Source organism: Stegastes partitus, unplaced genomic scaffold (assembly GCF_000690725.1).
Source record: "Stegastes partitus isolate 25-593 unplaced genomic scaffold, Stegastes_partitus-1.0.2 Scaffold595, whole genome shotgun sequence".
Taxonomy (NCBI): domain Eukaryota; kingdom Metazoa; phylum Chordata; class Actinopteri; family Pomacentridae; genus Stegastes; species Stegastes partitus.
Window position 1 is genome coordinate 193,040 of NW_007578326.1, and position 15,450 is coordinate 208,489.

General features: G+C 45.4%; 2 protein-coding genes across 7 annotated transcripts in view; one reads left to right on the top strand and one right to left on the bottom strand.

The window, feature by feature from the left end:
• cicb (capicua transcriptional repressor b) overlaps positions 1-8,460 on the top strand; it is a 37,916-nt gene extending 29,456 nt beyond the window's left edge. For 4 of the 6 annotated variants that reach the window (XM_008289134.1, XM_008289137.1, XM_008289135.1 and 1 more), the window contains 8 exons: positions 882-1,072; positions 2,108-2,584; positions 2,710-3,068; positions 3,189-3,346; positions 3,437-3,597; positions 3,829-3,963; positions 6,237-6,368; positions 6,473-8,460. In XM_008289134.1, coding sequence (XP_008287356.1) covers positions 882-1,072; positions 2,108-2,584; positions 2,710-3,068; positions 3,189-3,346; positions 3,437-3,597; positions 3,829-3,963; positions 6,237-6,368; positions 6,473-6,762 — 1,903 coding nt within the window. In that variant the 3' untranslated portion in view covers positions 6,763-8,460. The remainder of the gene's footprint in view (positions 1-881; positions 1,073-2,107; positions 2,585-2,709; positions 3,069-3,188; positions 3,347-3,436; positions 3,598-3,828; positions 3,964-6,236; positions 6,369-6,472) is intronic. The other 2 variants (XM_008289136.1, XM_008289139.1) reach the window with 1 other exon arrangement.
• A 310-nt stretch (positions 8,461-8,770) lies between these two features.
• On the bottom strand, positions 8,771-15,137 carry znf526 (zinc finger protein 526). The gene is made up of 8 exons (XM_008289133.1): positions 14,954-15,137; positions 14,005-14,442; positions 13,541-13,698; positions 12,802-12,897; positions 11,925-12,715; positions 11,693-11,828; positions 9,988-11,598; positions 8,771-9,407 (listed from the first exon to the last, which is right to left on the bottom strand). The coding sequence occupies exons 2-8, from the start codon at positions 14,303-14,305 to the stop codon at positions 9,234-9,236; spliced, it is 3,267 nt and encodes a 1,088-aa protein (XP_008287355.1). The 5' UTR covers positions 14,306-14,442; positions 14,954-15,137; the 3' UTR covers positions 8,771-9,233.
• Between the last annotated feature and the right edge of the window lie 313 nt (positions 15,138-15,450).

Consider the following 15,450-nt stretch of genomic DNA (forward strand, 5'->3'; position numbering starts at 1 on the left):
TGACTTAACCAACAGTAATTCCCCTGGAATCATTATGGGCTTGAATAAATTAAACAAGCATGCAGAGAGACAGTGTTTACCCCCAAAATAGAGGAGAATGAGTGTTTAAATATCAGTTTATAACATAACGGGTGATAGAAGTTGTTTTTTTTTTCAGCAGTTTTTGAGATAATGAAATACCTTTGCCAAAGGGCCCGATGTTTCCTATTGACACTTTAAATAAGATATCCCAAGTGGGCTCTTACAGTGGTTAATAATGGAATAAAATTAATAATATCAACTTGTGCTGATTACAGTTTAGCAGATCCTGTTAACAAAATGATCTATTGTCTTTTCTTTATAGCCTAGACACGGAGACATCAAGAAGCTGTATTGTTTCTTATGAGAAAGTCCAGATTTCCTGAAGCATAGTGAGGAGACAATGAGAGAAACCAAAATTTCAGTAGGGGTGCAGCTGTAACAGTGCAGCTCTATTCTGGATGTGTTAGTCATGCTACTGGTGGCCCAAGTTGCCTCTGCCTGCCACCCACACACTACCTCTCAGCTACACACACACACTCACACAGACACACACACGCACACACACACACACACAGCACTAGTCATCTAGTTCTACTTGTTGTGATGTACACTCACCAGCTGACCCTCACTGCAGCACTTCTCTTTTTGTCTTCCTCGTTCCTTCTAATCATGTCTCTGTTCCCTAGGTTCTTAGTCTACCTCTTTGTTGCACCACACCATGGTTGTTTCTGTTTGACAGTTTTCCATCGCAGAAATGTTATCTTCCCCTCTGTGGCCTCTCTTTGCCTGGTCCATTTGTATTTTTGTTTCTCACATTTTCTCCTCTAATCTCTTCTCCTGTTTCTGTATCTCCCGTCCAGGATTACCTATGTCCAGTCCACTCCAGGGGTCCCATCCACTCTGCCTCTGGTCTCCACAACAACAGGCTCTTCCTCCTCCCAGCAAGCCCTGCCGGTGCCTGGATCTGCATATGTTCCATCACCCCTAGCAACACTTGGGTTCACAGCTATTGCACCACCTGGACAGACGCTTGTTCAACCACTTATTACAGGTTGGTGCTATGGAAAGATGAATTTATAAATTCTGTATTTTCTACACTAATTGTATGTCTTGTATAGAGCAAGATATGAACTGAAACATTGGCAAATACTGGGGGGTAAACGTGGCCCTCCAACTAATTAATTGTTTAAATCCAAATCTCTCTTTATCAGGGGCCACCGTTGAATAAATGTTGCTCATTCTGTAAATAAATGGTTTGGAATTCTTGTTTGATGGAAAATTCTTGGCATCATACTCGCTTCCTGACTGCAATCACACTCTGAGGACCCACATTTCTAGCAATCGTGACACATAACTAAAGATAAGTGTTGTACTTATGAACACATTTTAGTTGCTTACACTTCACTTGAGTGTTTCCATTTTACGCAACTTTCTACTTCTACTTCTGTGTTGAAGGTGAGGTAGCAGATACAGCTGAAGATGTTGAACATAGCAATCTTACACAAACACGCCTGATTCATCCATTACACTAAAAATGCCCAAGAAGTTTGCTTGTTGATGCCACTGCAACCTGAACCTTTATTGCTCATGGTGCCAGGCTCAGGCTATTACTAAGAGGGGTTGCAGTCAGTGGCTAATGCTATCTGGAGCACCCGTAACATCTTCCAAAAGTAAGAGTAACTTACTTTAGGAAGCCATCTGCTCTAACTGACAGTTGCATCTCTCTTGCAAAGACACCACCCGCAAAAGCTGAACAGCCATTTCCACAAATGAAAGTTGCAAGCAGTGTAGCCATAGCAAGGACTATACTAACATCGATCAGATAGGTTAGGAGACAGCCACTGAAAACCGCAAAACAGTGTCTGGAAAACAATAACACTGTACCAACATCTGTCTTGGCAAAATATGCATATGCATATTTCAAAGCAGGGACAAACCTTAAGTGGTACTTGTAAAAACAAACTTCGCTAATTTGTTGGATTAAGTTGCAAAAGTGATGCAACAGTATAAATGTTTTCTCATGTTACATTATTATGGATTATTACAGTAATATGTGGACTCTTGGCTTCCTGTTTCTTTCATCCAGGTCAGCCACCGCTCCTAGCCACAGCTCAGTCTCCACAGCCCTCCACCTCAGCCCCTGCTTCAGGCTCTGGGGGCCAGATAGTCACAGCCATCTACCCTCCTTCCCCCGGCGTCACCATGGCAACAGGGGTGGTCTCCATGGCAGCAGTACCCCCCAGTGTGGTCTACTCCGTCTCAAGCTCTTCGAGCGCTTCCCCCCACATCCTGCCCAAACACACAACAACCCCCACCACCATCACGCACCTACATGCACAGCCCCATCCAGACAGACAGGCAGACAGGCACCTGCTCCTGGACAGACCCGCGGATCGACACACCGACAGGCAGTCTGAGAGGCAGACAGAACCGATGACACATTCGGACAGACAGCTTGAGAGGCAGACGCAAACCTCCAGCAGTAGCAGCTCAACGGCACCTCCCAGTGGCTCAGCTACATCCTTAAGGCCCTGCAGTCCTTCGCTTCAGATCCAAACACCTGGTACAACTGCACGCACTGTTTAATCCAAGAATACATTTATAAATTTGTCATTTGTAGTGAAATAGTCAACAGATTTATTTTTTTCATCTTTTTCTTTTTTTCTTTTTTTCTTTTTTTTTTTACAGGCAGTACACTAGGTACATCCAAGCTAACCCAGCTTCCAGTCAGGATTCCTCAGAAAGTGAAGGCAACAGTAGCGACCATTCCTGTGGGCAGCTACGATGGAGGAAGCCGAGGGAAAGAAAGGGAGCGGGACAAAGACAGGGAGCGAGAGAGGGAGAGAGAGAGAGAGCGGGAAAAGGAGAGGGAGAGGGAAACTGCAGCCAACAGCCATTTCTCCTTTGATCCTGATGCGACACGGCAGACAGGGTCTCCATCAACACATCCTACTGAGGAGCCTGCATCCTCTGACAGACCCCTGGAGGGCTCCAGTGCTGCAGACTCCTCTGACACAAGGAACTGGGAAAGCACAATTGCCAAAGAGGTGAGGGAAACTTCTACACATATTGACGTTCATCTCTAGCACTACAGAAATAACTACCCAGCTGTAGTCCACATATAGTATCTCTCTTGTATAAAGGCCTTTATTGAACTTTCTGTGCAGGCTGGGTGGAAGGAGTCCCGCCCATCATCTCCTCTCCCCCCTCCATCAGCCACAGAACCCACCCTGCCACCTCCACAGACTGACAAAGATATTCCTACACCAAAAAAGGTCAAAGCTCGCCCACCACCTCTCAAGAAGACGTTTGACTCCGTGGACAAGTGAGGAAATGCCTTTTGTGAATCGTTTGTGCCGAAAGTATAGATGGAGACTGTATATATACTGTATATTGTGTCTGTGTGTGTGTGTTGGACTGGCAGGGTGCTGTCAGAGGTGTATTTTGAGGAACGCTTTGCCGAGCTGCCAGAGTTTCGGCCAGAGGAGGTTTTGCCTTCACCCACCCTGCAGAGTCTGGCCACTTCACCCCGTGCCATTCTGGGCAGCTATCGCCGCAAGAGGAAGAACTCCACAGGTCTGACTTAAAAGAGCATTTAAGGATACACTGACTAAAATGCCTTTAAACTGGTTTTTATGGATAGTTGTGTGCTAGAATTTTCTCCTCGTAATTGTTGTGGATTCATTGTTTCTAGTACTTGTGTGCCATGTTTGTAATTCAACATCAAAATAAAATGAAATCATGGACATTTCATGTAAATCTCTCTTTGTGTAATTGGTTTTAATTTGGTTTTGTTTGTGCTTCTAGACTTGGACTCAGCCACTGACGATCAAGTCTCTCCCAAGAGAAAGAGTCGGCGGCGCTCCAGCTGCAGCTCTGAGCCCAACACGCCTAAAAGTGCTGCCAAGTGTGAGGGAGACATCTTCACCTTTGAAAGAGCAGGTAATGTATGCGGAAAAGCAAGCGGGCATGGAAATTTAGATGCTCTAAAGTTATTTTGTCTCTTAGTGCTGCGCAAATGATACGTAACACTCTGTAGTGTAACACAGGATAAAGGTGGAGGGAGAGCATCTATTAGGGTCTTTGTTTGGCCTGGACGATAAAACAATAGCATTGTGTACCAGCTACAGACACCTAATAAAAAGCAATAAGAAAATTGTTAGATAGCATGTTAGATAGTTTCACTGAAACACGCTAGGTGCATGTCATCATAAAAGGACACACACGACAAAAACGGTCAGTTCCATGAGTTCAGTTACATGAACAAACCCCACACGAGCATTGTATCTTAAGTCTTTTGTCTTCAATGACCTCCTCAAAACGAGACGGTCAATGTCAAGGATTTGGTCCAACAGTTAAATGTATTCTGCCTCCATAGTTGGATTCATTTCAGTTACCCTCATCTCAATGAGGATCATGCATGTTTTCAGAAGTGTTTATTTTAATGAGTCAAAACAATAAGATTTTTGTTTTCTTGTTTTGGAAGATTCCATCCATCCATCCATCCATTATCTATACACTGCTTAATCCTCACTAGGGTCATGAGGGGGCTGGAGCCTATCCCAGCTGACTTAGGGTGAAGGCAGGGGACACCCTGGACAGGTCACCAGTCCACGCAGGGCTACTCCACACAGAAAGATCCCGGGCCTCCTAACTGGGACGTGAACTGGGGATCTTCTAGTTGCGAGGCGACTGTGCTAACCACCGCACCTGTGGAAGATTCAAATACTTAAAAATATAAGGTGCATATTAGGAGCTAAAAAAGGGCTGCAGGGTGGCGCAGTTGGTTAGCACTGTTGCCTCGCAGCAAAAAGGTTGCTGGTTCACGTCCTGGTTGGGGCACCAGAATCTCTCTGCGTGGAGTTTGCATGTTCTCCCCGTGCAGCGTGGGTTCTCTCCGGGTTCTCTGGCTTCCTGCCACACAGTCCAAAAACATGTTGAGGTTAATTGGTGATTCTAAATTGTCCGTAGGTGTGAATGTGAGTGTGCTTGGTTGTCTGTCTCTAAGTGTAGCCCTGTGATAGACTGGTGACCTGTCCAGGGTGTCCCCTGCCTTCACCCTGAGTCAGCTGGGATAGACTCCCGCGACCCTAGTGAGGATTAAGCGGTGTATAGATAATGGATATTAGGAGCTAGAATGTTTTGTCTTGATTTCAAAAATGGTCTACTCGTTAGAAATGCCATGAGATGCAGTTAAAAAAAAAAGCTCCAAAATAAGCTACAAAGCTACTCAAGGTCTACTTGAGTAAAGGTTTACTAACAAAGACTTTTAGGACTAGTTTGAAATTTATACTCTTGTGTCAGACAGAAATCCCTGATGTTGGAGAAATGTTTCACCCACTTCTTCCTGCTTGGTTCCACTTGTCAGGAACATACACTAAAGCCTCTTACACAAATGCACTCCTTTCTGACAATCTAATGGCATCTGAGTGTGTCGGCTTCATGTCTTCATGAGCACCCTGGTCACTTTTCTCTTGCTTAGTCAGACCAGTAACGTTTCCGTATCACTTTGAATGTGGCACAAATCTGAACTTCCTGCCGTCACATTAACAGCTCGGCATGCACAAGCAGCGTACCTCCAGTTGTGCGAAGCAATTTGAGAAGGTTTTCTCCACATTTCAGCATCAGCATTGATCCACAAACACTAAACATCTTTCTTGTTCACATTGCAATAAACATGAACTTTTATCATGAAGACGTCAGAATCTGCAGATCGGATTAATGACACTCACCAATAATGAATGTAATCAATCACAAAACATGAGTAGAAGTTGAAGTTAATTTTGCCTACAGCTGTTTGTAGGAGTTTTTCCTCTGAGAATTAAACACTTGTAGCATCAGACAGTAGCAGGAACCAGGTGAGCGTCTCCAAAGCTAAAGAGTTGCATTTATGCATATGGAACAACAGTAGTAACTTCATTAGTTACTGATTAAGGATAAGCTACCATTAAATCATTTTATACATGGCAGCAATTCTTGATCTACTGTCTAATCTCACAACCATGACAAAAATCACACACTGTTTTCCCGTCTGTCACTGTGGCGGGTATGTTTGAATGAAGCTGTGAGGAACATAACGTAAAAGCGACCTACGTCTGAATCACTTTAACAGACGGATGAAGCCAGCGGCGTTAGGTAAAAAGGGTTTAAGATGCTGGTTATTGTATCTAGTCTCCTGAAGACTCAAGCCCTCCATCTGCATGTTTCTCTCTCAGCCCCAGATGGGGAAGACATCCTGGCAGAACTGGAGTTTGATAAGGTGCCGTACTCCTCCCTGCGACGGACTCTGGACCAGAGGAGAGCGCTGGTCATGCAGCTGTTCCAGGAGCAGGGTTTCTTTCCATCAGGTAAGACGCAAACACCATGTACACAAACATACAAGCATTTCTAGAATTGTTTCCACATGCCGCTATTCATTCCGGCGATTTTTTTTTTGTAACCCTGCTTCCAGCTCAGGCCACTGCAGCCTTCCAAACAAGATACTCCGATATATTTCCCACCAAGGTGTGTCTGCAGCTGAAGATCAGGGAGGTGCGACAGAAGATCATGCAGACAGCGACTCCCTCAGATGGTCCTGGTTTAAGCGCCGCAGACTTAGCTCTCTCCCTCCCTGGACCTTCTGGCTCCCAGACAGGGGAAGGATCTGGGAGAGGAGGTGGAGACCTGCAGGACGACGAAGTGGAACAAGGGACAGAAGCAAGCCCAGAGGATCCTCGTGATTCGCAGGACTCTTCCAGATGAGAGATACCGACAAGTTAGATTGACCAATCAGTGTCTGCTGACCTTTCCACCTCATACACGCTTTCACGCTTCTCCACTCTCTTTACTTTCCTCTGCTGATTATTTTTCTTCGTCGACAGCCATCCTTGGAGAGTGAGTGATGTTTGTATGTAATGTTGGGACTTTTTTTTTCCTATTATATTACTCTTGCACCAAAAAAAAAAAAAACTTTTAAAAACCAGTGGCACAACAACTACCATGTATACACGTACACCCTTCAGACTTTTAATTCCCACACTTGAATTAGCACTCTGTATTAACCACCTTTGAGAAAGGTCGCATTGATTCCAGTGCACAAAGGACAATTGTGTACATCTGCACTCATTTGCCTTGAAGAAGAAAAGGTTCTCTTTTTGGATGAAGAAACCTGCTTAACCCATTCTTAGACTGTTAAAGTCAGCAGTTTTAAATGAGGATGATATATGTTTTGATATTTGTCTTGTTTGTATTAGTTTTAGAGGTAAGAGCAGTGATTATCTGCTAGCGGAACAACCTGTATGCAGATGTGACTGTTGTAAGCTCGCGTCTCGTTTCTGCTGACATTCGGGGGCTGGGCCCTCAACAGCCAGAAATTACTTGATTGACAAAGAGTCATGCGGTGGACCTGGAAAGATCTTTTTCTTACCTGTAGACCTTCAGGAGAGGTCTACCAGGAGTGACTGAAAAAAAAAACTGACTGAAACTCAAGTGAACTTCTGGCAGTGCCATCATTCCTGCAATTACCTGACTGCCCAAGTCCTCCCTTCTTGCGACTAACCCTAGCACATGCCAGTAGGTAGGAACCAAGCATTCCTGTGCCTCTCATTCGCTAGCCATGAAGGAAGGAGGTGGGTCAGAGTCACCGGGCACATCCTGGCTCTTAATTGTAGAGGTCAGGCTGATAAGACCTTAATCCTCTCTTGCCAAGCAGTTTTATCAACTTTTTTAAATAATATGATTTGTATTTAACATTGTCATTTTCAGTTGGTTGTTGTACTATTCTTATAGTTATAATTATTACTCCTCATATCATTGCCGTGAACCCCGGTCCTCAGTTCTTTTGTCATTGCTGGTTTCCTTTATTTCTGCCAGTTACTGACTTCTTGTACTATTTTTTTTTTATATATAAGTTTTGAGGCAGGTGAGAGATGCTGTTCCACACCTGTACAGTTGCTCCATTGTAGTCTTCCCCTGACGGGCATCTCACCTCAGCAAGGACCTGCGTTGCGGTAATTTTTATTGTTCATTTCAAATTGTTCACACAACATGGACCTTTATATTCTTTGAGCAGTAATAAGACGAATGTTTTTAGACAACCCTGTATGCCTCTCTGTCCCCTCGCTAAGTCTGATTCTATAGGCTCAACACTTGTACATCTCCTCACGCCACCTCCTTCCTCCCCTCGTCACTTTATTGCTCTCTCCAAACCTCCTCTGAACGGGCGGAGAGAAAACTGGGGGAAGTGACAGGAGGGTACCGGATCAATGAGAGCTAGTAGGATATAATACTGGTTGTGTCTTTGTGCAAGACTTGGGTGTGTTGTAAATATTTACTGTAGAGTCAGTAGACTCGTCATAATATTGATAAGGAAAATCTGTCATTGAACATAAATTGACTTTGAAAACACCATTACTGAAGGTAAAATACATGAAATGTAAAAATAATAAATATGGATATTAATGTTTTTGTTTTACTCCTTGTTTTGCTGTGCCAGTATGCAAGAGAGGACTTTATATAAATAAATTAAATTTGTATCCGTATCTTTCAGTATGCAAATAAAAATAGGTGTTCACTTAGTGATTTTATTGCTGGCAATGTGAAAAATGTCTTCTCCTCAAGCAGAAATAGAGGTTTTATGAAGGATGTCGAAGCATCATTTTTGTCCAGCCCCTCCAAACATAAGACCTTGTTCAAATGAAGCCAACGTGTCTCTGCAGTGTCCAGAGGTGGCTCCAGGTGTGTGAATGTTCACGTATCGAATGACATCGGGTTACATGATCTTGAAAAAACATTTATTCGATTATTTCAAACAGGTTGACCTTCGAACCTTTAAACACAAGAAAATCACATCAGTGTCATCAACATGATTAAATTAAATTGTACAAATGTAATCTGAGGCACAACCAATGGTCCTTATTCCTTGTTAATACCACATCATACATTTTAATATGCATCACTTCTGTACACTTCAATACTGATCCCTCTCTTAGCTTTGTAAAAGAGAGACGCTGACATACTTTGGTCTTTTTGCTGAAATTAATTTTTATTAACTTAGCACTCTTGTCCAGAACATTATCATCTGGTTCCAGTAGATCACAACTGAATACTCATTCTCACAGTAGTCGATTAGTCTTTGTTTCAATCAGGATTAAGACTCGCATTGGTCTTATGAATTCCACAATAGATCTCAAGAATAAATTCTGTTTTTTTTTTTTGTTGGCTTTAACTCCTCCTCAGAGGAGCTGCAGTCCGTCCACAGCGACTGCGTCCATGGCGAGGCCGTTCTCCAAAGCCGTGTGGTAGATCTCCAGGGCCTGCTCCAGAGGCAGCGCTCCTCCCTCGCTGGTCTCGATGATGGCAATGGTCTCCCCGAACTCATTACACATAATGGTGGGGGTGCCCTGCGCCTGCGAGAGGGAACATTTAGAATAACATAAACAAAACACACATGATTGCGACAATGAAAGTGTTGGAAATCCAATTGACTGGAGAGCAAAATCTGACTGTCCTCTTTAATGCAAAGCGTTCGCTGAACAGCTGCCTTTTATTTACTTATATGGTTTTGTACATAATCCACATTCTACAATTTGACCGTTATGACCTTCAGAAGTCAAAAGACGATTGACATGGTTTGAGTAAAGCCTGAATAAATGTTACTTTGTGTAAATCTTGGTTGTTTTACTTTGTCAGTCCTCCCATATTTCATTTATTGGTTAATTATTTGTAAAGCATCACTGTTCAGTTGCTGCTCTGCAATGAGCCATCACACCGGACAATTTCAGAATTCTAATGCAATTTTTCCACAAATCTTATAGTTAAATGATGCTTATGTGTATAATATTTATAGATCTTGAATACAGTTGTTCACGTCAAGTAGTGTATCCTAAAACAGAAACAGTTAATGTGTTAAAAAAAAAAAACTAGGACCCAAAAGGATAAACACTGCTGCAGAAGTCAAATGTTGGTGACTACAAAATCCATAGTTACCTGCTGTAGATCAGAGGTTTGGATCTGGATTAGCTGTGGCTGCCCATTAGCTAGTTCCACTGTAGAAGCATCTATCACAGCCACAGAAGAGCTGGTCTCCAGGGTAGCCTGGGCAGCAGCCTCCTCATCCAGCCTCTGCTGCCTCGTGTGGGTCTTCTTATGGTTCCTGAGGTTGGAGAAGGTCTTGAAGGCTTTACCACAAAGCGGGCACACGTGTGGCCGTTCGCCTGTGTGCGTCCGCCGATGTTCAGCCAGGTGCATACTCTGGATGAAACCCTTTCCGCACACCTCGCAGCAAAAAGGCCGTTCGCCAGAGTGTGTGCGCAGGTGCTCTCGCAGGTGTGTGTTCTGACGGAAGCGCTTTCCGCACACTTGGCAGGGGAACGGGCGTTCGCCAGTGTGGACTCGTTGGTGAAGCGCGACTCCAGAGGAAGACACAAACAGTTTGCCACAAACGGGGCACTGGTGAGCTTTAGGCCGCTTCCCTGGGTTGCACCGAGGCCGTCCAGGGCCCAAGGCGAAGTGGCTCAGTCTGTGAAGTCGCAAGTTGGCAGGAGAATTGAGCTTCTTCCCACAGATGTTACAATCCAAGCCCCCCCTCACAAGACCGGCTGAATCCCCTGATTCTGCTCCCCCTGTTGTTGAGCTAGAGGGCTCCGAGGTCACATCCTTACCCAGCTCCACTTGGTAGTGGGTCTCTTTGCTCACCTCTGGCCCTGCATTGGCCTGCACCAGCGTCGGGTGCTGCTCTAGACAGTGGCTGTCTCGTTGCCTCCTGGTTAGGAAGCCGGCATCACAGTGAATACAGGGGAATGGGGCCGGAGCTCCTGGATGTTGGGTGTAGCGATGTGCTGCTAACTTGGTGGGCCAGCGGAAGGTGGCGGGGCAGTCGGGGCAGCTAAGCGTCGCAGCGCTAGAGTGCAGCAGGCTGTGCTGACGAAGGTTGGATGACTGGGAAAAGGAGCGATGGCAGACATCACAGCGGTATGGGCGCACACCAGAATGGATGAGATTGTGCCTCATCAGATTGGCTAAAGAGGAGAACGTTTTGCCACAGTCAGAACACTGGAAGGGCCTCTCACCGGTATGTGTGCGTATGTGGTTTCGTACGTGGATCTGCTTCTTAAAGGACTTTCCGCAGATGCCACATATAAAGCTGCGCTCTGTGACATGGGACTTGCGTCGATGGTGTACTACCTGTAGCTGGGAGGGAAAAGTTTTAGGGCACGAATGACAAGAATAAGGCCCTTTGTCTGATGACGTGCACGAAGCAGCTTCAGCGGAGTCGGCGGGATTAGACCTGACGGCCTCATTCAGAGGAGGAATGTCTGAAGCTGACACGTTGGCATCCTCTGCGTGCTGGAGGTCAGCAGAGTTTCCTTGGAGTGGCTCTGACACCTCCATGTTGCTGTGCTCCCCCTCCTTTTCAGCCTCGCCTCCTTCCACTATGCTCGGAGAACTTTGTGTTGGATCCCCCAGTGCTTCCATCTCTTCCTCTGTGAGAGGGGCCAGCAGGTTGAGTTTTTCCTCAGCCCTGTGGGGATTCTTATTCTCTCTTGCTCTCTGGAGGATGGAAAGAGCAGAGGCAGATGCTCTTCTTGGAGCTGACACCTGAAAAAGACAACAGACATGTATCAAATTGAAAAGGCATGCTAACTTGAGGTAGCGGAAGCAATGTAGGAAGGCGATGAGCTTATTGTCCTACCGCAGAGACAGAGAGGGGCACGCCAGATGTATCGCGGTTGAGGTGGGTTCGACGGTGGTAGAGGTACTTTGTCATGTTGGTGAAAGTTTTGTTGCAGAACTGACACTTATGGAGGGGGTCTGCTGTGTGGGACTTCCTGCAAGAACCCAAGAGGAAAAGATGACACATAAAAATCTAAAGTTTCTATCAGTTTCTTATTATATTGTCTGCTCTAGTGTTACCAAGCCTTTACCTGTGCATGATCAGAGTCATCTCAGTGGTAAAACCGTTACCACAGTCCACACACAGATACCGGGCAACGCCTGAGTGTGTGCGCATGTGGGTCTGCAGTGATGTGGCTTTCTTGAACACCTTACCACATTCTGGGCATTCGTGCGTGCCCTGCTCGTGCACACGTTTGTGAGCAGCCAACCGATTGACTGAGGTGAAGCTGCGGTTGCAAAGCTCACATTGTTGGGGTTTGGCCCAGACTGCTGTTTTCTTCTCAGCTACTCTAACTCTGACGTCTTCCACTTTCTCTGTAGTTTCTTCCCTCCCTCGCACCTCCTCGAAGCCGCTCATGACCCCTGGCTCCCCGCTTTCTTTGTCCTGGCCCAAGAAGTGTTCCCCCTGGTGCTGCAGGAAGTCCTCTGGGGTCTGGAAGAGAAGGGAGCATTCTGAGCATTCATAAGGGTGGATGACCACCACCTCCGTTGGCTGCTGCTGCTGGCTGTCGGCGTGGACGCTCTGGGCCAGTCTTAATTCCAGTCTCTGGACACCATTCTCCAGGACTCCCAGCTTTGCAGAAGAGCTTCGGCTCGATGCAGGCAACAGACGGGGCAGCTTGGAGCGACGCTGAGTGGGAGTGGAGTTGTCTGCCAGAGCCTGAGCTGTAAGAATTTGCAGGTGCATGGTGGCGGAGCCTGGAGTCGGAGTCACAGGAGGCAGCAGGGAGGAGCGGGACGATGCAGCAGGTTTAGAGAGAGGCTGACGTCTCTTCTGTTGTTGTTGCTGCTGCTGCTGCTGCTGCTGCTGGGCAAGTACCTGCAAACACACAAGAATGTACAGAAAAGAAATAAACAACAGATCTCACATGCATGCCTCTGTTTAGGGTGTTTAAATCAAAGTACCTGTGCCAAGATCTCTCCCGCCTGCTGCTCACTCAGCACGTAATTTGGCATATTGTTCAGTGGAGTGACGGTGCCATCCGGCTGTAACACATACTCCTGTTGCAGACACACACACAAACATGCTTTTATTAATGTTGTTTTTACATTCAATGAATACAGTGCCACAGATATTAAACACATTGATAATCACCTTTTCATTCTAGAATAAGAAACAGTTTTAGACTCTTGCCACTTCATTTTAGTAGATTATCAAACACTAAACTTATATTTTAAGTGTCTGGAATTACAGTCACGGAGAAAAATGTTTCACTTTGGTGATGTGTGAGTGCAGTCTATAGTCTATTGGACAGATCTGAATGGAATAGATGCATGGCCACAAGGCTAATAATGCTTTTGACTGTAGTCATGAAAAAGTTGAGCAGCACATGTCGATGATTCGGGAGTGAAAAATACATATTTAATATAAAAAAAGTCCCCCAAAAATCTACTCTACATTTGACCTCGTGTTAATTGAAAATATAACTACGATTTACCAGGTGATTTTATCCAACCAAACCAAGGCTCGTCTATCTTAGTGCATGGCATAGGTACAACAATTTCAGGGATCAACTTATTTTAATAGACAAAAGTTTCCTTGACAAAGCCTTCACTGCCATCTGTGGAGGAAGTTTGTCCAGGAACTAGACTTCACCATCTACTACATTAATCATTATTGTGACAACAGTAAAAGGTCCCTTACTGTGGTCTCTGTGTTACTGTGTGTGCTGCTCCTGCTGTGAGTTCCTCGGTGCTCCAGCCAAGTGTCCGGGGAATCAAACAGAGCAAGACAATCAAGACACTGGTATTGAACCGGTCCAGACACTGGAGTCTCTGATCCGGCTTCCTCTGCCTCCAGCTCTGGGGAACAGGCAGAAACACAGATGGTTAGTGCTGTCTCTTATTCTTACTCCAACTAATTGTGATGCAAATGAAAAACAAAAACGTGTTACTCATGTGTGATGTGAAAACTGGGTGAGATTGTACAAAGAATTTGATTTATTAGGAATTTAACAAATGCATTCTCAGATTTTTTTAAACAAGCTCTCAACTCACTTCTTTGGAAGACTAATATGTTGCACCATGAAATGATTACTGTACATTACTAATATCTTAACACTCTTCAACTTTTCATGCATGCATGAGAAATCAAAACAGATGTGTCACCTTGTTGCTCTACCTCCATCCCAGCCTCTCTCATGTGCATCTCCTGATGCTGCAGCAGCTCCTCTGGGTTTAGGAGGAGGCTCCCACACTCCAGACACTGATACTGCTGGCTCTGTCCCATCTCGGGGTGGATGGTCATGGCCTCCCCTACCTCACCTTCCCCCTCCCCGTCTTGACCGATGTGGATCTGCTGGTGGATCAGCACATCCTCAAGCGTGCTGAAGAGCTGGTGGCACTCGCTGCACATGTACTGGTGCTCCACGTACACGCCTTCTGCCTCCTCCTGCTGCTGTTCCTCCATCGTGGCAATGTGTCTGTACTGTGTGCCGTCTTATGCAGGTTGTGAGTGTATCATGAAAAGTGTTGAACTGAAATGTCACAGCTGTGTCCAATAAATGACAACTTTTTTAAATCCAGAAAGCCAGCAGAAGAGCACACCTGTGGGAAACAAGAATGTGACATTTAACAGCCAGTAAAGCACATGACTCAGAAGATGTGCAGCATCAGATGGTTGGAAACATGGGGAAAGAGTTCCTCTCGCCCAACGCACACAGCAACGTTACATGAGTAACTGATTGCTACAATAAAAACACCCAGTGATGCTCATATGGACATTATGGAGGGGAAAAAACCCCGCCAACAAACATCGCAGTTTTCAGGCGTTAGCCAGATGACGGGCCTGTGTCTCTGACAACACGAGCCCTGCTGAACGGACGCTAACAAATCCATGTCTGGTTCCTTACAAATGTGACTCATATCTTTGTTTACAGTGTGTGATGGCATATGGAGAGCTGTTGGCGGCGCTCCCTCCGATACTGCAGACCTGTTTCTCGGCACCGCGATTTCCTGACAGCGGCTCCCCGGTTCGTCGGGCGGTCCGTCAGGCGGCGCTACCCACTTTTCCCCGAAGCTCTCAGGCTACGATGGCGGGCCCTTCTTTCCCCCTTACCTCTCATTTACTCTCGTTGGACAATCCCTCGTGTCGTCGTCACTCTCCGTTCACACAGTCGTACGAATTTTTGTTAGTCCCTCGCCAACATCCGTGACATGGAAATCAAAAAGTGAAAAGTGTCCATGGGAAATAACATTACAAAGCGTGTAATGAAACGTTTGCCCGCCGATCGCCTCCATTTTTTTGTGATACGAAGCCCCGCCCATTGCGGTAGCCTGAACATTTCGCATTCTCTGATTGCACAAGCTGGCTGTCAATCATATACTGTCCTTCACTTATGGGAATTGTAGTTTTAGTTGTGATTATATCGCCTGTTGAATATCTTTGCCCCTGTCTGCTTAATTGTCATCAGTCTATGTCTTTATTCAGTTTTTTTTAGTGCTGTAATTTGTGTGCTTTATTGTATGTCGGTCTTTTAAAAAACTATTTAGGCATACAAACATTAACTTAGTTCATTTCAAAACGCATGATTGACCCTGATAATATTGGGTTAA

Coding starts and splice junctions, on each gene's coding strand:
- znf526 (XM_008289133.1), bottom strand. CDS start 14,305: ATGGAGGAACAGCAGCAGGAGGAGGCAGAAGGCGTGTACGTGGAGCAC. Junction 13,699..14,004: donor GATGGAGGTAGAGCAACAAG/GTGACACATCTG, acceptor CCTGTTCCCCAG/AGCTGGAGGCAGAGGAAGCC. Junction 12,898..13,540: donor ACAGTAACACAGAGACCACA/GTAAGGGACCTT, acceptor TGTCTGCAACAG/GAGTATGTGTTACAGCCGGA.